At 42.4% G+C, this 22,545-nt stretch overlaps 1 protein-coding gene and 1 long non-coding RNA gene across 5 annotated transcripts in view; one reads left to right on the top strand and one right to left on the bottom strand.

Moving 5' to 3' along the window:
- LOC143442095 (uncharacterized) overlaps nt 1-12,712 on the bottom strand; it is a 61,143-nt gene extending 48,431 nt beyond the window's left edge. For both annotated transcript variants that reach the window (XR_013110015.1, XR_013110016.1), the window contains exons 1-2: nt 12,536-12,712; nt 6,039-6,228 (exon numbers count right to left, since the gene is read on the bottom strand). This is a non-coding gene — a long non-coding RNA (uncharacterized LOC143442095). The remainder of the gene's footprint in view (nt 1-6,038; nt 6,229-12,535) is intronic.
- Nucleotides 12,713-12,749: 37 nt separating this feature from the next.
- Ahcyl1 (adenosylhomocysteinase like 1) overlaps nt 12,750-22,545 on the top strand; it is a 33,819-nt gene continuing 24,023 nt past the window's right edge. Inside the window, exon 1 of one of the 3 annotated variants that reach the window (XM_076933106.1) lies at nt 12,750-13,101. In XM_076933106.1, the coding sequence (XP_076789221.1) occupies nt 12,982-13,101 (120 nt within the window). In that variant the 5' untranslated portion in view covers nt 12,750-12,981. The other 2 variants (XM_034499712.2, XM_034499713.2) reach the window with 2 other exon arrangements.

Here is a 22,545-nt window from a genome sequence, read left to right as displayed (position 1 = left end):
ATATAGAGTAAGCAAATGAAAAGATTTAGTGAAAGTGAGAGGCTACATCAGAAATTGAAAACAAAATACACATGGAGAAATCAGTGAAATGAAGAGCTAGTTGTTTGAAAAGATCATAAGCCTCACACACTCAGACCAACCCACTACAGAGAACAAACGTTTGTGAAAACCTACGGTTAACCTTGTAACTAACTCGAGGAACTAGGAACTTCCCGCTAAAATGAGGAACAAGCCAGGGTATCCTCTCTCCTCATTCTCTTTCAGCATTATACTAGAAGTACCAGCTAATTAAAAAAAAAAAAAAAAAACCAGGAAAAAATTAAAAGGTACTCACACTAGCAAAGAAAGTGTTGTATACAATGCTACAATGGCATATACGTGTCACCATCCATTTTGGAAACGAATATGCAGCACCAAACTGAATCCTAATTTCAATGTAGACTTACAGTAGTAATGGTGTGCTCCTGTGAACTCACTGCTCTGATCATTCCTGTGACAGAGATACCTGAAAGAACCAGCTTACAAGAAAGGCTTGTCTTAGTACCTGGTTGTAGATGGCTGGAGAAGCATGTGACAGTACCACCTTACTTTATGGAGGAAGCAGAGAGATGGAAAGCAGTAAGAGTGTACCTAAGGACCCACACCTACTGACCTGTTTCTTTTAGTTAGGATTTGGTTCCTGACATTTTTCAGAACCTCCCAAAATGCGTTGCACAGCTTGGGCTGAGCTCTGACATTTGAACTTGCGTGGATATTTTAAATTCAAAACAAAACACTCATCAAGAACAAATGTGACACTCTGGTGGGTCATGGTTGAGGAGACTGCATACGGAAGGGCAGGGGCTTTATGGGAGATCTCCTTGTCCTTGGCCACACTGGGAGTCAGTTTTTCCTGCTACCACTGGAGATGGTCTTTCAGGTTTCAGAAGTCCAAGCCAGGTCTGGTTGTTTCTCTTCCTGAGGCCTGTAGATCAGGCTGTAACTCTCAGTCTCCAATCAAGTGCCATATGTATGGCCATGTTCCCCACATGATGATAATGGACTGAACCTCTGAAACCAGCCCCAATTAAATGCTTTTTTAAAAATAAGAGTTGCCTTGATCATGACTTGTCTTCACAGCAATAGAATAGTGACTAAGACAACAATGTTAAATTTAGTTATCAATTTGGATCTATTGAGTTTTCAAATATCCAATATGATATTTTAGACCTTCTGTGATTTTTTTCAATGTTTTGTAGTTTTCAGCATCTAGTGCCTAGACTTGTTCTAGGAGCTCTATATGGAAATAGTGTGTTATTTGCTATCTTAAGTGGAATTATTGTTTTGACTTTTACTCTCCAATTGCTGGTATATAAAAATATTCTGCAAACATCACAGAGATGTTTCCTGGATTCTGAGTTGGTCATATTTGCTGGTCTGTGAACTGGATATGGCTTTATGATTTGCTTCTGAATCAAACACAAGATGGGAGTTGTATAATCTCAGTGGAAACAGACTTTATCCTCTCATTGTCTTTTTTGCTGATTATGAAAATAGTCTTCCCAGATGACTAGTGTTTCAGAGATTGATGCAACACATGCTTACATTTTCCTGCAGCTTCATTATCGACTTGATTTGTTTTTCTTCTGTTTTGCTGCCACACCCATGCCCAAATCTACAAATCAGGGCAGGCAAGCCGACCAAGCAGTTTACAACTATGAGGCGTTCCAGGGAGTTCCAGGCATGACTGTTTTGGTTTTTTTTTTGTTTGTTTGTTTTTTGTTTTTTGTTTTTTTTTCAGAAAAATACAAAATGCACCCTGACATGTGGCATATGCTAATATTCCCAATATTTGAAAGGTGGAAGCAGGAGGATTGCCATGAGTTTAACACAAGCCTAAACTATAGAAAGAGGCCTCATCTCAAAACCTGCCTCACAAACAACAACAACAAAACCCCAAACAAACAAAAAACCTACTACCACCACCACAACAAAAACCCATACAAACTGAGTAACAAGGCCTGTAACTGGTCCTTCAGGTTAAGAAAAACAGAAGAGGAAACCTCCAGAAGGAAGGCTTGGGCAGAAAGTTGGTTGCACACTTGCCCCATTATAGAGCAAGCACTACTGTTTATTCACTAGGATGAGAGATACGTAAACAAGCTAAAGTTCATGTGGCACTTTTTACTTACCACACAGAGGTAACACACACTCACTGAGGAAATCTTTCAGATATGGACAGAAGCAAAAATGAGAAACTGTGTGACCTGTAATCTCATCAAAGGAGATAAGCTCTTGCTTTTTCTCTATATAAACATGCAATTTTATGTTTACTCACAAAATAGGCTACATTGTAATGCTTTTTAAAAAGTTAAACATTTTCAGGTAGTAAAATTATCACACATGTCATTAATTACTGTCGCCTTTTATATGGCTGTCCCAAAGTTTTAGTCACTTGAATTTTTCTTCTGCTTTTGGGAGTGTAAGAGGGATGATTAATTATACACTTATTGCAGTAGAAAAACCTGATTGAGAAATCAACTATATCTAGTTTTCTTGGCTGTGGACTCTTCAGAAAGGAATGTTAAGTATTTCCCCCACATCCTCCCATGAGAGTGGCCAGGACTTCAAGTCTGGTAGGTCAAAAAGGTTGAGAGGTAGCTTTTTAGTTAGGAAGTTGGTTTACCTAGGGCAGTGGCTTCTAGCATCTGGCAGAGAATCAGTGACCACAGATGTCCGACACTGAGACCTAGATGGGTTCTCTTTCCCTTCCAGAGGTTGGCAAAAGCTGATATTCAGATGGCTGTGAGGAACTAAAAGAAAGACTTTTCAGTGGCTAACCACTTGGGCAGGGCATGCTTAATGAGTGGGTGTAGGAAAACTGCTAATAAGGTTGAAGTCTACCCTTGAACAGATAACCTTCCGGGGCTCGTCGAAATATGGAGGACTCCCTTCATTGGCCAGGCTTCTGAATCCCTTATCTAGTCTGGGGAATCAAAAAATCTCTACCTTCATGTCGAATAGCCTTAGAGTACAGGATCAACTTCCTTTCTCCTGATAAGAACCTGTTCAGCTAGCACCTGAGATTTCTGAAATGCTTCCCCATGCTAATGAGGCATTTTGGTACCCTAAGCCTTCAGCTCATGACCTTTGCCCATCCTGGATGTTCCTACCTCCAGTCCCCCTCAAATTATATAAGCCTCGAATCACCCCCATGTAAGGTTGATCTGACTCCCTGAAGTTGGTCCCAGTATGATCACTCATTCTAAGTACTCACAGGGCTTCTGAACCCTGGTAGACATCCCTGCCGTCATTGCCCTCGTGGACCAACATCAGCCGATGATCCCAGAGGGCAGGGAGAGTCACATGGGGGCAGTATACCTGATGAAGTCATGCCCATAGACACGAAAAGACCAGCATATAGCTATGGAGTAGCCATTAATTGCCTGAGCGCCTCCAAACCGACCAGCTGTCCAGTTCTACTTTGATTCACCTGCTTAGGATTTCTGCTTTAGTTTACATTGAGAAAGAGCAAAAGAGTCACAAGGAAGACCCTTTAATATTAGACCTCTAGCTAACTAAATAACTGACTGGGAACTGGGTTTGGAATCTGATTTAAATAATTTTCAAGAAAATAAAGAATACGATGATTTCTTTCCTGCCAACTATCACAAAGCTATTCCTTGTTATATGCTATGTCGTGATGAACACTATGATTTGATGTTCAACTGTGGTCCCTGATGGTTCACCTCTGATGTCTTCTTGGCCCCTAAGGAGTGGTAAGGTCTGTTCGCTGACCTGAACTGGGCTAAGGCAGAAATGGCAGGATATTCTGAGTCTGGCCCTAGCTCTCTCTCAAACGTGCTTTATAGCTCAGAGAATGTTTCTTCACCTACTTAACCTTCAGTCTTTCCATCTGTAAGGTTCTGCCAACCCAAACGTGTTTGCCATATGGCAGTACTCAGTCTACATAAAATCTAGACAGACACATTTCCACAGAACGTAGAAGCAGCTCCTATGTGTTTCAGTCGAACCAGATGTTGTTGACCTGTTCCGAGACAAATCATAAATTTGGCACTTCTACATTTCCACTTTTGCTATTCCATCCAGTATGGATACTCCTCACTGCATTTTCAAGTCCAACTCACCCTTTAAAATTCAACAAAACAACTCCCTTTCACAAGGCTTCCTCTATTTCTCCCATGGGAATCCATCTTTTTTCTTCTTCAACAGGCATCTAATAGCAGTGAGTAGTCATCTGGTTACATTTTGCAAGCTCCCTGAAGGCAGAGGTTGTGCTTCATTATCTGCGCACCCCCCTTCAAGACTCAGCTCAAGGTTCTGAGAGTTATCAGCCAAATGTAGAACTAAAATTGGGACCTAGACTTAGGCTTGGATGCAATTCCAGACTATTTCAGGCCCCAGAATGGGTGGGGCAATGAAAGGAATTCTGGGATTCAGAGATAAGGCTTCTGAACATGAGTGTGGCCTGGGCTTCAGTGCCTGCCCACCAACTCAATACCGCCTTGTCTAGGCCCTACAGGAACAAGGAGACACTGTGTACTCAGGACTCTCTTTAATTGACCCTGGGGCCTTCAAGGGACCTCACTTCACCCATCTCTTCCCTGTGACCCTACAAATAAGGCAAAGGCCTAAGTAGGCCTGCAGAAAATGGTTAGAGGAATTTTGGGAAAAGGCCTATGCCCAAACTCCTAGTCTCTGGCTTAAGCTATGTTCTTGCTCTTAGCCCAAAATGTTGTTGACCCTTTGTCAGGACTCTGGAGTGTGGAAGGGGCATGAGCTCATGCTGGAGGCCTGGGAGCTCTGTTCTCACCACTGCAGAATGGGACAAATGATGAGGGTGGGGATGAGGGAGGTTAACTCTTCTCCCAGGGAAGAGACCAGGCTAGCATTGGTATGATGGAGCCTGCAATTGTTCAAGCTGTACAGGCAGAACCTTTTGTCATTGTGGGCATGAAAAAGATTATCACCTTCAGGGCAAAGGTGTGAAGGCTAACCTTGGAAATCCAGACTGACATAATGAGAGTTAGAAGGGTGAAATGGTTAATGGTTTGTTGAAAAACAGGGAGAGTCCCTCCTCTAGGGGCCCAGCTGGCTGCAAAGCCAGGAGCAGAGACTCCAAGGGTGATGCAATGGGGCCCGCCCTACACACCAGAGAGGGTAAGGAAGGCTGACTCCCACCCAGCAGCAGACTCCACACTACCAGCAGACAACCACTCTCTCCTCTGGCCCCAAGAAAACAGCCACAGGGTGGGTGGGACCTGGCAGGTAGAAAAGATCCTGTTTGCTTGAGCTGTGGGAAATGGCAGCTTCTGCCTACCCTATTCCATCCAACCTCTAAGCCTTTCTAGTCAAGCAAGCCTTTCCATTAGCCCCACCACACATGTTCTGGAGTCTATTCATCAGGATAGCTAACTGGTCTAGTCAACCATTCTCTATTCCAATCCTAGGACTACTTTCAGTCCTAGGGAAAGGTAACAAGCAGAGGGTGAAGGACTCAAGACTGTGAGAGGCACAGTCTCTGACCTGTGCTGCCACTCCCACCCTGCTAGCCTACTCACTATCATCCTGGGTGAGGGTATACTCTGGGTAGAAAACCAGAAGCTTCTAGAAAACTCACTCGAGCTTCAAGGGTGGACAAGTAGATCTGAATACAAGAGTTAGACTGCTGTTCCCTTCCCACCTTTGAAATTGACAGTCTCCTAAAAAATAGTTCTCAGCATGGGGCAGGAAAAACAGAGAATCTGACCTTTTTGAAAATATATTGGGGGACCCAGATTTTCTGACAATGTTCTCAGCTTAACTCTAAAGCCCCATGAGGACTGTGGCTGGTTTGTTTTCTATGGGATCCCCAGCACATCTTCTGTCTTAAGTCAAGAGTTATTAAAGTGACTTACCAGGCAGAAGCTAAAGTCCAACACACACACAGAGAGAGAGAGAGAGAGAGAGAGAGAGAGAGAGAGAGAGAGAGAGAGAGAGAGAGAATACACAAAGAAGCACAACAAACTATCAGAATCGATTCCACGATGTTTACAAACCTTGGCTGCCTTTCCAGCCTTAACTTTAAAAGGTGGCAGCTTCAGAAACTGGAGGTTCTTCTGATCTTTGCTCCGATCCATCATTTAAGAATGTTTCCAGGGGCTGTTAGACCCACAGTGGCCAGGCTCAGGAACCAGCTTGAAGCAGAGAAGTGGCAATTACCCATGGCTCAGGCAGTTTCAGGAGTCCCTATCAGAAAAGCACAATTCACTTGCAAACAAGTGCTCTGCATGAGCAAAGATCAATTCCTCTGCAGGCTATTCTTATTCTTGTAATTCTGGAAGGCAAGGCACAAACAGAATTCCAAATTCTCAACAGCAGCTCCTTTAAAACCTCCAATTTTTTTTTTTTTCTGGAACTTAAACCTTAGTAACTTATGTTTGAATAAATTACTTTTTGTAACTTTCTCCAAGCTCCCTTGTGTTTGTTATCTGATTGAATTAAGTCATCACAAGCCCTAGATGGAGAGCTATATCTTGTTTTGTATGGGGAAAGAGATCCAGAAAGATCTAACATCCCCGTGGCCAAGTTGGAAGCATAGTCAAGATCTGAGCACTCATCTCCACCCACCCAGAACCCTGGTATATACACACACACACACACACACACACACACACACACACACACACACACACACACACACACACGTGCACACACGAGTCAGCCAGTCATCAGAAGTTCTCAAATCCTCAGCACAGAATCTCAGATGCCCTAAGGTGAAGAGGTACCTTCAGATAAACTATCACTATTGGCAGGAACAAGGCTCTCTGCCATTTACATTTTGTTCCTTTTCTCTGTGCTGTGACCCAACTTTGTCTGTTTTGCTTGAAAGCCAATCACACCCACTCCTACTCCTCACTCCCAAATACGAAATTCAACTGCAGTGAGTTGGAAATGACTCCAAATACTCAATAACAGAGACAAAACAAAAGTTAAACTCTTAAGGTGAATGATGAAATGTCTGAGCAACATAAATAATAGCAAATATGTAAAGTGTCTCTGTGCACGGTAACATGTTTTTGAAATATTGTAATTTGAACAGAGCAGAACCCACAACGGCAGGCAGGCACTTACCAAACACAGGTGTGTAAGTGAGCATCTACAAATTACTAACAAGTAGAATGAACTGAGAAGTATGGATGAAAGATTTTCTCTTTATAGGTTTTTCCCTATAATGTTCAATAATAACTAGTAATAACAATTTCCTAATGCATATGGCAAAGGTGATTATCTTAATAAGCAGAGAGGGCACTGTGAAGGAGGAAGGATTCTTGCTATAGTTACTGGAATGGAAGAACCAGAGTCTGGGTTAGCGGCTGCTGAGAGCGCACAATGTGCAACAGGAAGCAGGCCCTCAACTGGCCCTGCCCCTGGTGATCTGGAGTGCTGCTCCAAGGGACCCAACACATCAAAACCATGTGAGTGGTGCCTCTAGGAGCTGTGCAACAACCAGGGCAGAAAGAGGATGTGGGCTTTCCTCTCTCTAACACTGCCCACAGCTCACATCACTATGATTATGGGGCCCTGTCTTAGCTAGGGTTTTACTGCTGTGAAGAGACTCCATGACCAAGGCAACTCTTCTAAGGATGACATTTAAATGGGGTTTGCTTACAAGTTCAGAGCTTCAGTCCATTATGAAGGTGGGAAGCATGGCAGTGTCCAGGCAGGCATGGTGTAAGAGAAGCTGAGAGTTCTACTGCATCCAGGAAAAGACTGATTCTTCCAAAATGGGCAGGGCTTCAAAGCTCACCCCCACAGTGACACAATGCCTCCAAAAAGGCCACATCTCCTAACAGTACCACTCTCTATGGGCCAAGCATATTCGAACCACCACATGCCCTTAAGATGAGGCCTGCTGACAAGAGGGAAAAGGCCTACAGAACAAGTATAGTCTTTCTTTGGTAAGGTGCCAGGCTAGATGGGAGTACAGAGGCACAAACAAGGCTTCCCAAAGACTCAGGGACAAACACATTAAACTCAGTAAGTTTCAAGCTGATCCCATATCTCATCAGCCTCTCCATGAAGCCTTGCTTTTCCTCCTTTGTTCTCCAAATTGGTGATTACCAACACTATCTACCCACCATGGTGCAACAGGCCATATTGGATCTGTCTTTAGCTTTAGCCTTTACTTTGTGCTACTGTACGTTTATTCCCTAAACACACTAAAATAGTGACAGTTCCCATGGCATGCCAAACTGTCTCGATTGTCCTGCCTTGTCTAAGACTGTGGCTTCAGCCTGAATTCTGTTCTCAACCTTAGCCAACTGTTTACTATCAAGACAGCACATGTAGCATCTCTGTCCGTGAAGCCCCTTCTGTTCATCTGCTGAGACCCACAGAACCTGTACCAGCTAGAAGCCAGTGCCACATCTTATTAGTCTCTTAAGCCACATCTAGCACTGTTCCTAGTATATCTCAAGCATTAAATACAATGATGAAACTTAGTTAACCCTGTGTTCTAAGAACTGTACCACTGGGCAGTTTTAACACTGTGAACACCATACAGTATACTTTCGTGGATTGTAGGTCATATAGCCTGGTACACAATGTATATAGTATACCCGTTGCATCTGGTTATACAGCATATACTGCAGGTGGCTGTAGTACAAGGGTAAATACTTTTAAAACATATCAAAAAGGTATATTTATATCAGTACCACCATGAACCTTTGAGGAATGTGTAGTGCTAAAACACTACAACAGCTTTGTCACAAGATTATAGGAATATTTTGATACCATTAAAATCTTTGTTTTTTATTTTAGTCTTGGTTTGCTTTCTATTGTAATAAAGAACATGACCAAAAAATAATTTGCAGAAGAAAAGATTTCAGCTTATATGTCCTTGTCTCAGCCCATTACAAAGCAACTCAAGGCAGAACCCTTAAAAAACATTTATGTAATATGATATAAATCACTATAAAACAACCTAGGGGCAGGAACTGAAGCACAGGCTATGGAGCGCTGCTGCTTCCTGGCTTGTTCCCCATTACTTGTTCAGCTAGCGTTCTTACATCACCCTGGACCACCTGCTTAGTTATGTGACTGCCTGCATTGGGCTAAGCTCCCCACATCCACCATCAGTCAAGAAAATGCTCCCACAGACATGTCTACAGACAGTCTGATGAAGGCATTTGCTCAGTTGAGGTTCTGCTCCCAAATAACTCCAACTTGTGTCAAGTTGACAAAAAGAATCTAACCAGGGAAGTTTGGATGTTATTGTCTTTGTAGAGACAGGGTCTCACTACATATCCCAGGCTAGCCTCAAACTCACAGTGTAGCTCAGACTAGTCTTGAAGTCTTGGTGATCCTCCTGCCTCAGCCTCCTATTTGGACTATAGGCGTGTGCTCCCATGTGTGGCTCCATAATAATTCCATGGAACCACTACTGTATAGTATCTGGCACTGGCCAAATCATCATGCACTGTATGACTTTGTTTTATAAATAAAGGATAAAATTAATTTTGGGGTAGGCTGAGTATATTTGGCTAATCATAACAAGCCCATGTGAGACACTTTTAGTCATGTGATCTTCTGATTCACCTTTGTCCTTCCTGCCACCCCTTTCTAGGGCAGGATTCTCTCTGGTCACCCTACCTTTGGAAAACTTTCTACCACCACATACAACAAGAAGCATTATCCTTAGATCCCTCGCTTTCACAAACACTGGCTCAGCAGATGGTTCTCTAGTCTGGGTGCCTTTGTGGTGTCATGAGGAATTAGCTTGCTTGCTGGTAGAGGTAGTGTCAGGTGAGGGAACAGGCAAAGACAAGCCATTTCTTGGCATCTTGAAATGGCAGTTTCCAATTGAACCATGTAAGGATGTCTTGGGACTGGACATGAGGTAGGCAGCATGCAGTGTTTCTTATAGATGGTATGCTGTCACACTTTGATTACCAGCCTCCACTTGGAGAGCATGGTGGCCACCGTGGCCTTCTACCACCGTGGCTGGTTTTCAGGAATGCCATGACCTTGGGCTGGATTCCATCACAGGAGTGCCCTTTCCACATTTTAGACTAAGTATCCTTGTCCATCTCCCCTAAGACCAAATCATCAGCCTCCTGTCCAGTAAGGCACGCTGGTAAATGGAATCACTTGCTGGTCTCTATCTTGACCTAAGCCACTCAATAAAGTTGTATTCCCTCTAGGTCTGGTCCTGTGGATCTGCAACTAGGACAATTCTCTGCCTCCTGACTCTGAAGGAGTATAAGAGATATACTCTTCAATCTCCAGGAGGCTCACAGCCTGGAGGCCAAAATGCATAGAGAAAGTACAATGCTCCTGGAAAAAAAATGTTTAAAAAAAATCAAATCCAAAATATAGATATGCCAGTGCTTGTTAAAAATAATTTGTATAAAGACACATTTTTTTTTAAAATTCAGGAAACTTATGAGTTTCTTAGCTGATTTCTAAAGACTCTGCTGAACTGAATCTATGGCACTCCAATAATAGTTTGGACAAAACCAAAAAGACGAAAGCTCCTGAGAGGGCCAGTCGTGGTTCCTAGGCCCCAGCTCTAAGGAGAAAGGGGCCTTCCTGTCCCTGTATGGATGAGCTTAGTGTTCTGGTTTCATCTCTCTGCCTTCTGTGGCCATAGAATTCCTACGATGAGAAGTCTGACTGCTCTGAAGAGTGGGCACATGAGAGAATGCTAATATTTTAAGACATAATGATCCTTCTAGGTTCTTCAAACATCCATAGGCTTCTCATAGGAAAAATTCAGTGGTTCCAGGAATAAGTTTTTTTAAAAAAATTTTTTTAAAGATGTATTTATTTTATGTATATGAATACACTGTTGCTGTCTTCAGACACACCAGAAGAGGGCATCAGATCCCATTACAGATGTTGTGAGCCACCATGTGGTTGCTGGGAATTGAACTCAGGACCTCTAAAAGAGCAGACAGTACTCTTAACCACCGAGCCATCTCTTCAGCCCCAGAAATAACTATTTTGCACCTTTCCCAACCTTGAACACAATATTGAGGGAGGGGTAGTGTCTTTTAAGACCACTTTTTTTTTCTTGATGAAGTTGAGTCTTTAAAATGTAAGCTCAGGAATGGTGGCACAGGATAAGAGATCAAGGGCAGCCTGGGTTACACAGTGAGCCCCTATCACAAACAACCCACAACCCAGTGAGGTGCTAGCTGTAAAAGAATGGACTTAGAGAGGAAATTAGGGGGAAGGTCCTCAGGAAGACTTACTCTCAGCATAATAGAGAAGAATCTGGCTTCTCAGAGTCCACCCAAGAGGGGAGGGTGAAGCAAAGGAATGAAAAAGGAATCACAGGAGGCAGCTAGATGTGTGGGGTACTAGAGAGCTTTGAGGGAGATTGTGGCCATTGAGAAATCCCAATGGTGAGATGGCTGAAATCTCTTTTTGGAACATTTCAGAAATGTAATTGAAGACTGTTTGCTATGTGATGTAACCTCTCCCCTGTGACCCACAAACCTTCATTAAAAGTTCTGCTACATGTTACAGCTTCATTTTTGTGGTTTAGGAGTGAGAGTTGGAAAAAGAAAGGGGCTGATGTGACTACAAAAGCTAAAGAAACAGTCGTAAGACTGGGATAGTTACTCAAATTTCAGATGAGGCAGCAAACTAGAGCCAGAGGTGACTATGAAAACCTAGGTCCCCTCAGTAAATCACAGAAATCCTGGGGACAACATTGTACTTTCCACAGGACATAGGAATTGGAGCCAATGTCATTTGAATGACTTTCAAAGGATAGGATACCTCTATTGACCCCAGCTTAGAAACAGGCTTTCCTTTCCCAAATGGATGAGTTCTTGGAAAACATAAATATGCCACATGCATCTTTACCATCCCAGAGCCTTTATACAGGGACTGTATACAGTAGAATCCAGAAATTGTGCGAGTCCAAAACGAATGCCCTGCACTTACACACTCACTGTGAGTGGAGCTGGCAGGGAGAAACTACTGCCCAGAGAGAGCATGGAGCAGGAGAACCAATTTGGCCAGGGCTTTTTGTCAATTTGCTCGGTTTTCTACCCTCTGACCCACCCATCAACCTTATCTTAATGACCTCTTCACATCGGCACTGCAGCCTGAAGGTCTTGTAAACAGACAAGGCCCAGGAGGAGACAGTGATGAAGGTCATAAAGGATTGTGTAGAAACCAGACTGCTCTCAGCTTGTTCTGCCCCCTGTGAAGCAAAAAGCAAATATCGTCCCCTGGAAATAGGCTTCTGGTCCAAAGGGCCCAGGGTGTGGGCTATGACTGAGTAGGATCTCTCCAACACTGAGTTTTCCCAGTGAGGGCGGGAAAATGTGTCCGGTGGGACTCTGGCTTATGCGTCCAAGCATCGCTCTTGATACGCCATCTTCCGGATTCCCGACGCCCTGCCACCTCCCCATCCAGAGGTCTCCTGGAGAACTGATAGTCCAAAGACCCTTAGTCTTGTGCTATCTTTAGAGGAACCACACACGGCTCAATAGGGCTGATGGCACCACCTGGCGGCAGACAAGGTACAACTACTCACCCTGAGAAGCTCATCACCCGGGAGCAGGAAAGGAGAGGCGGTTCCTGCGGCCCAGGCCACCGTGGTGACGTTAGCAGAGCGCGCCATTTCTCCCCGCCTCTTTCTCCGCCCTCCTTGGGGCTGCCAGTACTTGACGTGGCGTCTCCGCCCTCTACCCTTACTCTGCGTGCGTGCTTGCGTGCGGCGGAGGTGGCTACGCGGGCAGGTCGGAGCTGCGTGCTGTTGCTTTTGGTTCTTCCGTGGCCGCCCTCGCTGTCCGGCAGTCTTGGCTTGAGGAGCCGACGAGGCGCGCTGGTCACAGCCCTTTGGAAGCCCAAGCAGCTCGGCGCGGGGCCTGGCGGGAAGGCGGGCGAGCGCGTGGCCGAGGGCGCCGCGCGGACGGGCGGGCGCCCGTGAGGGAAAGAGGCGGGGGCGGCGGGTTAGCCGCGGGCCGGGCCGGCCAGGGGATGTCGATGCCTGACGCGATGCCGCTGCCCGGTGTCGGGGAGGAGCTGAAGCAGGCCAAGGAGATCGAGGACGCCGAGAAGTATTCCTTCATGGCTACGGTCACCAAGGCTCCCAAGAAGGTGCGGGGCTCTGGGTGGCGGCGAGGGCTCTCGCGGAAGGGGCGCGAGCAAGCCCCGGGCCCGGACTCGGGTAGTTCGGGACTTCGGGCTAGGGTTTGGGATGCTCAGGTTCACTGACAGGATGTAGGGGGTGGCCGGTGAGCGGCGATGGGCCTATCTGGAGCCAGAGAGGCCGCTCTGACCTCGCTTTTCTTTGTCCCTCGGCCGGAGTCCTGGATCTTTCTGAAGCCCGACAGGGCCAGGCCTTAAATTCACGACTGACTTTTCCTGGATGGAGGGCCTTGAAGACGAGATTGGGAGGGGGTGAACGACTCAGCTGACCCCTGTGACCTGTCCAGGGGATGAGGGTGTGCAGGAAATGTCCCCTCAGGTGAGTGGGGGAAATCAGGCAGCGCTTTTTCAAGGCTTCTCTTGGGGAGAATTAGCCGTTTGACCAACAACTGCGTGATAGCTTAGAGGCAAGAGGAAAGAACTGTATGAACTGGTTTATGCAACTGAAGGTTCGAAAAGCAACAAGAGATTGAAAGGCAAATAATTAATTCGCCTTGCAGGATTCCACTTGCTAGGAAGTAAACGAGAAAGGAAAATTTAGAGGTTGGTGACAGTAGACACTGTCATGGATGCAGGTTGATCCTAGTCATGTGAATAGATTACTTAGACATCCCTCCAGAAAGAAGCTTGGGTGGGTTGGAGAGGTGGGTGGGAAGAAATGACTGCTCATTCTTTACTGCACTTACTGAAGCAGAACCAGTTCAGCCTATTGTGCTGAAGGTTGAGCTCAAAGGACATCCTTCTATTGCTCCTGGAAAAGGTGATCTATGAGAACTGAAGCTAATTAGCTCTCTCAGTGGTGGGATCGGGATCCCCAGTGCTTTCTGTCAAACATTTTCTGACCTTCCTCTAATCTGGTACCCAATTAGCAATGGACCAAAGAACCTTTGCAAAGAGGTGACCTTTCTGAAAATTTTCCCATTTGTATAAAGTAATTTCAAAGCTAACCCCACTTACGGTATTTGTGAGGTACAAGGATAGTATAAATTCAACAGAGCAAGGTTTGCAGAGATAGTTAATCCCCAAGGTTCCTGCACCTGAACTAGTTAAGGTGCTCTCAGCGCCCGAGAGGGCTTTATTTTCCTCCAGGAAACCAAGTGACTGGTCTCAAAAAAAGAAGTCATCACTGTGTGCTTTAGTTCTGTTTTCTCACAAAATTGAGATTGTTACCAATAACACCTTTAAAAGGTTTGTAGAAGGTCCCTTGCTCCTAAGGGATCCAGTTGACCTCATTTTTAGTGCTCTCATTCCCCTGACTGCTTTGTTGGAGAAGTGACCTTTTGCAATCTGCACTATTTGAATACAATGTTAGAGTTCTTACAAGCAAAATGCTTACTACATGCAGTACCTCGGATGCATTAAGGGAAAGAGTTGGAAACCGTGATAGCCCAATTCCCCCTGACTCTCATGTCTTACCATAAGCCCACCTTCTTGTCTAGGTACTCCAGAGAGTATTGGTCATTTTTAGTGTTTTTTTTTTTTTTTTTTTTTACTTTCAGCATAACTATATTCTTGCACGTCAATATTGATAAGCCAAAATCTGTATTATATATACATGTAAACTCCTAGAGACAAAACTCTTGTTTACCATTTAATCTATGGAGCCTAGCTCTAATCGTTAATCACCAATCTGGCTAACCAGTAACTGAGGTGCTGAATACCAACAGCAGTAAATAGCCCTTTTCTTTTCCTCTTTCTGAAAGGAATATCACAAATGAGTATTATTGTGAATCCAGTGCTAATGACTTTAGAGACTCATATTCCATTAGCTAAAATAAGCAAGTCTCTGCCAGAAGTGTGGGAAGACCCTGTTGTAAATTTCCATTTGCTAGTATATGTTTCCTCATGTTATTAATCTTGTTCTTTGAGCTTTATTGTGTGGTATGTACATTGTACTTGTATAAAAATGCATTAAGATGACTAATTACCTTCCCTTAATGATGGTGATAAGAGACATTTATTTAGTTAATGGACCAGTTAAGGACTAGTCAAGGTTATGTAGTAAAATTCTGGGTAAACTGGTTTTGTTTATTCTCTCTCAGAATTTCAGGTCCTAGACATCATAACTTAGGTCCCTTTTGTACCTCTTCCATGTGCTGATAATGTGATAAAGTGTGGAAATGGTGAGGGTGCAAGAGAACTTAAGCTTAGTCTCTTTAAAATGTTGTAGTCCTTGATCCAAAAAGATCCTAGCCTGACTCTAAACCAGTTCATCTCTGGATCATTCCCATTCCTGAGGCCCCTCTGGAATTGAGGATATTCCTGGTGCCATAGGTGACTTTAATGCTTCTCAATCTGGTCAGATTCTAGTATACTTTTCTTGTCAGTTTTTAATTATTGTTTGCTTTGTTTGAAGTAGAGTATATGCCCAACAAGCAAAAGCGTATCTTATTCTCCAACTGTAATGATACCCAGTTCTGTATTCTTGGATGTCTACTCCAGTGCTATGGATAGCACTGTTGGTTGGATTTAAGACTTGAATATTTGGCAGTCAAGATGCCAGCTATTAATTGGTATCTCCTTAAATGAATAACTCATATGCCTCAGTTTCTGCATTTGCCTAATAAATGTCTGTTGTTGGGAACAGGTGACGCTAGATACATTTTGAAGTTAAGATAGCAACAATATTTTTTTTATTTTAAAAAGTATATTTTATTCCCTCCTTGAAATTTTTTAATACATTAATTTATGAAGGGAGGATGTGTGCATAGAAGAGTCAGGATAATTTACATGCGTCTATTCTCTCCTTCTGTCTTGTGAGTCCAGGGGATCAAACTCAGGTTGTCAGGCTTGGCAGCAGATGTCTTTACCTGCTGAGCATCTTGCTGGCCCTGTCACCTCTTTTCAGTGAGCATTTGTTGTGGCTTGTAGGGGGTCATAAATATCATATACTGGGAAGATAAAACTTAAGAAATAATGGGAAAGTATTGTTAACCTTGAAGGCTAAGATAATTAATGATACAGATTATCATAAGCAACTTCATGAAACATCCTAACATCCAGAAGAACATGAAAAGAATCATAGTCTTGTCCCTTAGTAGACATGAGAAATAGTGGAAGACATTTTTTCCTCACCCAGAATTATAAAGGCAGTTTTCTTGGGACCACATTGATTGCTGTGGTATAACTTATATGATAAAGCTTATTCACAACTTAAAAGTGGTTTCAGGTAGTATGGCCAGGAAAGCTTGAAGTGAGAAGGAGTCCTTTAGTAGTAAGGAGAAGTGTACATTGTACGACAACTGAAGGAGAACCCTGTTTAATGTTGGCAGTTATTCAAAACAAATCCGGTACATTGTTGTGGTGCAGACAGTAACTGTCTTTGGATCTTCAGAAATTGACATTGTGTCAGATTGTTGGTTTTCCATAAATAAATCCCAATCTCTAATTTATTGATGAAATCTCCTTTGATGGACATGTTTCTCTAAATACCTCTCAGAATATTACCCTTTCTGTGAACTTCTGACATCTGAGGAGCAAGGACACAGGATTCTACTGAGTGGCATATTAAACATTTAGCCTAGGTTCTATGCAGTCCTTTTACTGCTTAGTTTCTATTTAATCAAATTGTTAATATTCTCTTGAAGATGTAGAAGTTTATTTTGAGATTTTAAAATGTAAACCCTCATCAATGTTTCTGTCTAGAAGCGGTGACTACATACAGTGTATAGAAGGCAGAGAATTGGAACCGGTCTCACTGTGGCCTGTCTGAGGAAATGCCTTTGAGAGTTGCTGCATTAGAGACTGTACATAATTGTTCTTAATCTTTTGAGCCTTAATCTTTGAAGAATTTCATGAAATCATAGTGTCTGTCCATAGGAAAATTCAGAGGAGCACAAAAATACATATTTACTTCTAGATCCTGACTTTAAAACCTTGCTTTAAGTAGACAGGCTTCTAAGCATAGTATCTCTTTTCTTTATAGATCTAGATTCTACTTTTAAAAAAAAAAAAAAAAAAAAGATTCTAACTTCCACTTTGTCTTTGTGGTTTGGAATAAAGCTGGGGTGGTGGTGTTGTGACCCTGCTCTTTGGGTCTCATTATTGCCTTGAGAGCATAACTCAGAAACTTATGCTCAGAAACCAGATTTTCAGCAACTGTGGGTAAGTACTCTCAGATCTACGTGCTCTACTTCTCTTTAGAAGAAACTGTTCTTTTCAAACTATTTTTAATACTGAGCTGATAAAATATGAATCTTATCATTTGATTGCTCTAGATAGAGCTTACTGAAGTTAAGAACCATGTTTCACACATATAGGGTCTGGCACACACTACTGTTGATGAATGTTTATTGAATCCAACACTTTGAAGAGATTGTCCCCAGGAGAAAGTGAGTTGGACTCATATAGTAACTGACTTGCTTTCCTTTTTTTATTGCCAGAGCTGTTTTTTACAAACTTGTACCCCCCTTATGGATGGTTAAGGCAGTAACTAGGGACTGCAGGAGAGAATGTAATGAGAGTTTCCACTCACTTAGATCTCTTTCTAATGCAGGAAATGGAAGGAAAGGGAGGAGAAAGAATACACATCACATGGCCTTCTCATTAGCTTAGTAGTATGGTAATATAAAGCAGTTGGCTTAGAGCTGTCCTTACATGTAATGAGGGATGCAATTTGAAATTCTCACCATTGGAGCAAACATTTTAAGTACCGGGGACCCTCTGGTCAAAGTTGAAACTGGTATCTTGGATTTAAGAATCTCTGTCCCCAGGGAGTTGCAAGTTTGAGGAATAATGAAAAGTTGAACAGCTGGATTTGGGATGTATGTCAGGGCTCTGGCAGTATTAACAGCCCTGCTAGCAATGCTGACCAGATTTCCCAGCTTTCAAACTGTATAATGCTGGGTGTCCATCCAGCTGAACCAAAAGCTGAACTTGACATCCAACAGTCTGCTGTGCACTTGTCTTTGAAACACACCTTTAGAATTACAGTCTTCTGGGAATGGGCCAGTGCTGTCCTAACCATGAGCTCCTGGTTCTAGTTGGCACTAAATTTTGTGATGTTTACGTAAAATGTGTGGCTTTGGCAAGATTTGGGGGAAAGGGAGACTTTCAAAATCCCCTGTTTTGGAAAGTGAAATAAGTGTTTTGTAGAGATGGCAGATATATGCAGTTACTCTGGTAGCAGATTCAGTTTCCTGTTTGTGTCCAGGTGGTTCCAGCTTCTAATTCAGTACTTGAGTTTTTAGTGCCAGCATCAGTACCAGACTTCTTAGCAAGCAAGACAGGAAGATTCCCAGTGTTGGCTTATTATGAAGAGAGTGACCCAGCTGGCTTGTTGTGCTGGACTTGATGAATTGTGAATCTTAATTACATTGATCAATACAGTGGCCTTGGTAACAGCCTTGTAGCTGCTGTAGAATCTGTTTGCTTCAGGGTTGTAACAGAAAGAGACTAAGTTGATCGGGGACATCGTGTTCTCACTGTAATAAGCTGTAGGCTAAGTCCAAGGAAAAACAAATCCTGGAGGGGCTGACCTCACTACACCCCTTCTCCAGTATTTCCCAGGAGGAAACATTCATTACTCTGGGGGTGGTTTCTGTTCTTATTTGCCAGTTGGGAGTAAATCAGGGTTGACAAAGACTTGGTTCTTAGTGTAAGTAGGGTAAAGGATGCTTCCAGGTTCTAAAGGGTACATGGAAAACACTTGTATTGAGAAGTCTCCTGTCTGCTGGTTTATAATTGGGAATGGGTGATTGATGAAACTAATCTTAGCCCTTGCATTCAGGAATTAGAACTTTTCCTATTTGGGGAGTATGGGATTCATAATTATGCACGTTCTTTTCTGATTCCATAGAGAAGAGATTAGCTGAAAGCTGGGCATGATTGGAATGGGAGCATATTGCCAGTTTTTGCTAAATTTGAACTAAACCATGTTTAAAAATAAACAACCAAGCCGGGCACTGGTGGCGCATGCCTTTAATCCTGGCACTTGGGAGGCAGGCAGAGGCAGGCGGATTTCTGAGTTCGAGGCCAGCCTGGTCTACAGAGTGAGTTCCAGGACACCCAGGACTACACAGAGAAACCTTGTCTCGAAAAACCAAAAAAATAATACATACATACATACACACATACATACCCCATTCTGTCTTGTTTAGATAGACTCATGTTCTCCTAACCCTTTATGGATCCATCAGATGCATGGTCTGGACTAACAAGTATAGTTGGTATTAAAAGTAGCTTCTCCATTACTTTTCCTTGTTTTAATTCGGAGCAAAGCATATTTAGCCCATTTATTTTCTGCATTTTTTGAGGTGCTTTGTCAAAAACCTGGCAAACTCAGTGTAATTGTTTGCTTTTTCAGGTCCTCCTCAGATTGCTTGTTAATAAATCAGTACCTTCTGTGAGGTAGGAGTGTGAAAGATACCTGTCACAAAGGGGTTTGTTTGTTTGTTTGCTTGTTTGTTTCAGAATATTTATTATCTGGGCCCTAAATTAGACATACTTGTTCACAATAGGAGAGGACCTGAAGGTGAGGCAGCTGGTGGAGAATGGGTTGGCATTTTAAATGACCAGGCTGCCAAAAATTATTTTGAAATTAGATATTGGGGTAGGAGTGCAACCACTATCTATGTAAGTCACCTATTTCCCAGGGAAGAAATCTTCCACCCCATGTGAGAGACCAGAAAAATAACTTACTACTACTTTTCTCACATATTCAGAGTAAGTCTGGAGCAGAAGTCATAGAGTCTATCAAGTCAAGTTTGAGTAACTCCTGTCATAGGACCTGTGCTAGAGACAACTACAGATATGTCCTATAGAGTTTAGATTCCCGTGAGATTATTTATGTCATTTAAATTTACTACAGGCTCCCTTACCCATTGGAGCACTCTTAGAGCTGTGTACATATTCCAGAGAGAGAGAAAAAAAAAGAAAAAGAAATAAAACAATCTAAACAGAAGGGAAATTTGTTAACCTGAAGCCTGTCCTTGGACCCAGGCTAGTAGCCTAAGCACCTGGAATGATTGCTTATCTAGAATTAAGGATGTGTTAAGGGGGGAAAAAAAAAAAAGCCCTGAGCTGTGTTCTTTGGACTTTATCTCCTAAATAGTCTTTATCAAAACAGGAAGGCCATTTATGAGAGTACTGGAGTGTATCTATAGGAAAAATAGGGAACACCAGGCCTCTCTAAGCCAGTACCATTTCTGAGTCTAAATTCTTTTTGAAATGCTAAGTATAATTCTAACACATTGTACATACCCTTACCTCTAGTTTCTGGATGGTCAAGTGAGAGTTTAAACTTGTTAGTTTATATTATAAACTCTTAGACTGAAAATAATATTATCTTAAAGATTTGAGAAACATTTTAGTAAAATTCTGACTTCAAAAGAAAAGCAGATTGGTATAGGGTATGGTTAATTATTGAAGAGTTAAGGATTTAACTAAAGAATAGATCAGAAGCTTGTGCTAGGGAGGAAAAGACAGTACTTAGAAAGTTGATTAAGCTGATGAGCCATGTTACCAGCTAAAGCCAGTGCTAATATGGCTCTGGTGTTTGACGTAAAAGAATGGCCAGACCTCCCTCAGGATGAGTGCTGCAGGAGCAAGGGTGGAACTCCTTCAGGGTACTGAAAAAGAACTCAGTAGGTAGACATGTCCAGTTGAGGCTGGGTCCTAAGCTGACCTTAGAATCACCACAGTCCAAATATTCATTTACTTGAAGGCAAGTTCTTAGAGGATTATTATTTAAGGTTTTGAGAACTTGCCTTCCCATACTGAAAGACTACCTAAAGGGTATTATTATAATGAGTGTTCCAAGCTAACTTTGTATATAGACTCAGGTCCCATTACCTCTTGATGATCTGAGGATGATCAGAACCTCATCCCTCCCCGGAGAAGTCAGGAGGCTCTACCTGGTTCCAGTTCTAACTGCTTTCTTGTGGGAAAACAGGAAGCCTGATGTTAACATAAGGATATTTCATGGTTTGCTTAGTGATGCATTAAAATTGAGGGGATATAATCATATACTAGTTATCTTTACTTACTGGCTGGAGTGATGGCTCAGCAGTTAACGAGCATTCATTCCCTGCTTTTCCAGAGGACTGGAGTCTCATTCCCAGTGCCTAAGTCAGGTAGCTCACAAATGCCAGTAACTCCAGCTCTAAGCGATCCAAGGCCCACATCTGTTCATACACAGAAAAATAAATATAAATATTTTTTAAATATAAATATTTTTAAATGACCAAAGGAACTTTAAAAACCTCACTTACTGGGGCTTTTAAAATCTATTTTACAGTTCTAGTCAAGCTGTAATCTCATACTCCAGTTTTTATTTTTCTTCATTAATTTTTTCAGCATTTTAAATATATTACAGACAAAATTAAATGTACTGAAAGGGTACAGTGTTATACTGTGTTATTTGTACACACTGTCAAGAGATGACTGTGACCAAGCCAGTTAACATAGCCATTTCTTCGGTTATCTTTCGTGAAAAATTCAGCACACTGCTAGCCATGCTGCTGCTGAAAGTGCATCCTAGCAGCTCTCCAGAAAGTCACCCAAGACTATCCTGCATCTCTGATATTTACATTAAGATTCGTTAACAGTAGCAAAATTAGTTATGACATAGCAATGAAAATAATTTTATGGTTAGAGGTCACCACAACGTGAGGAAATTTATTAGAGTGTTGAAGCATTGGGGAGGTTGAGAATAAACATAATAAGTCTGTTCATTTTAGGACATCAGAATTGTGCATCCTGTTCTCTCAACCCTGGGACCTAAATGCGTTTTCCCCCTATGAGTTTGACACTTTAGATTCTACATGAGAGATCATTGAGATAAATACTTAACATGCCTAACATAGTAATGAAACCAAAATTTGTTAAGCACATACCATGTTATTTAAAAGTAGATGATCTCAACAAAATAGCCTTATAGTGACTTTTTAGCTATGGTTCTGTAGCATTATGATACTAGGAAATAAGAGCTCATTGGTGACAACTGTTTTTATTTTAACCTTAACCAAATTAAATATAACTTTTTAAAGATTTATTTATTCATGTATTTTACATTTAAAAGTGCTTTGTCTCCATGCACACCTGAAGTGGGAATCCAACCATTACAGATGGTTGTGCCATCATGTGGTTTCTGGGAATTGAACTTGGGATCTCTTTGAGACAGAGTCTTACTATTTAATATTTAACTCTGGCTGGAACTTGATTTATAGTCTTGGCTGTCCTGTGACTCACAAAGATCTGCCTGCTTCTGCCTTGTGGGTGATTAAAGGTCTGTGCCAGCATGCCCAACAGTGTAACTTTTTATATTGTGACAATTTAACTTTGTTGGGTCTTTCCAACATATTCTATGATTAAAAGTGACTTGCACAGGGTGCTTTTTGAATGGTTTACTACAGACATAAAAGGATCCTTTCCATTTTAGGAACTGCTCTCTGT

This window comes from Arvicanthis niloticus, chromosome 4, assembly GCF_011762505.2.
Source record: "Arvicanthis niloticus isolate mArvNil1 chromosome 4, mArvNil1.pat.X, whole genome shotgun sequence".
In the NCBI taxonomy this organism is placed as follows: Eukaryota; Metazoa; Chordata; class Mammalia; order Rodentia; family Muridae; genus Arvicanthis; species Arvicanthis niloticus.
The sequence above is the reverse complement of the archived record's forward strand: the minus strand, read 5'-3'. Positions and strand labels throughout refer to the sequence as shown.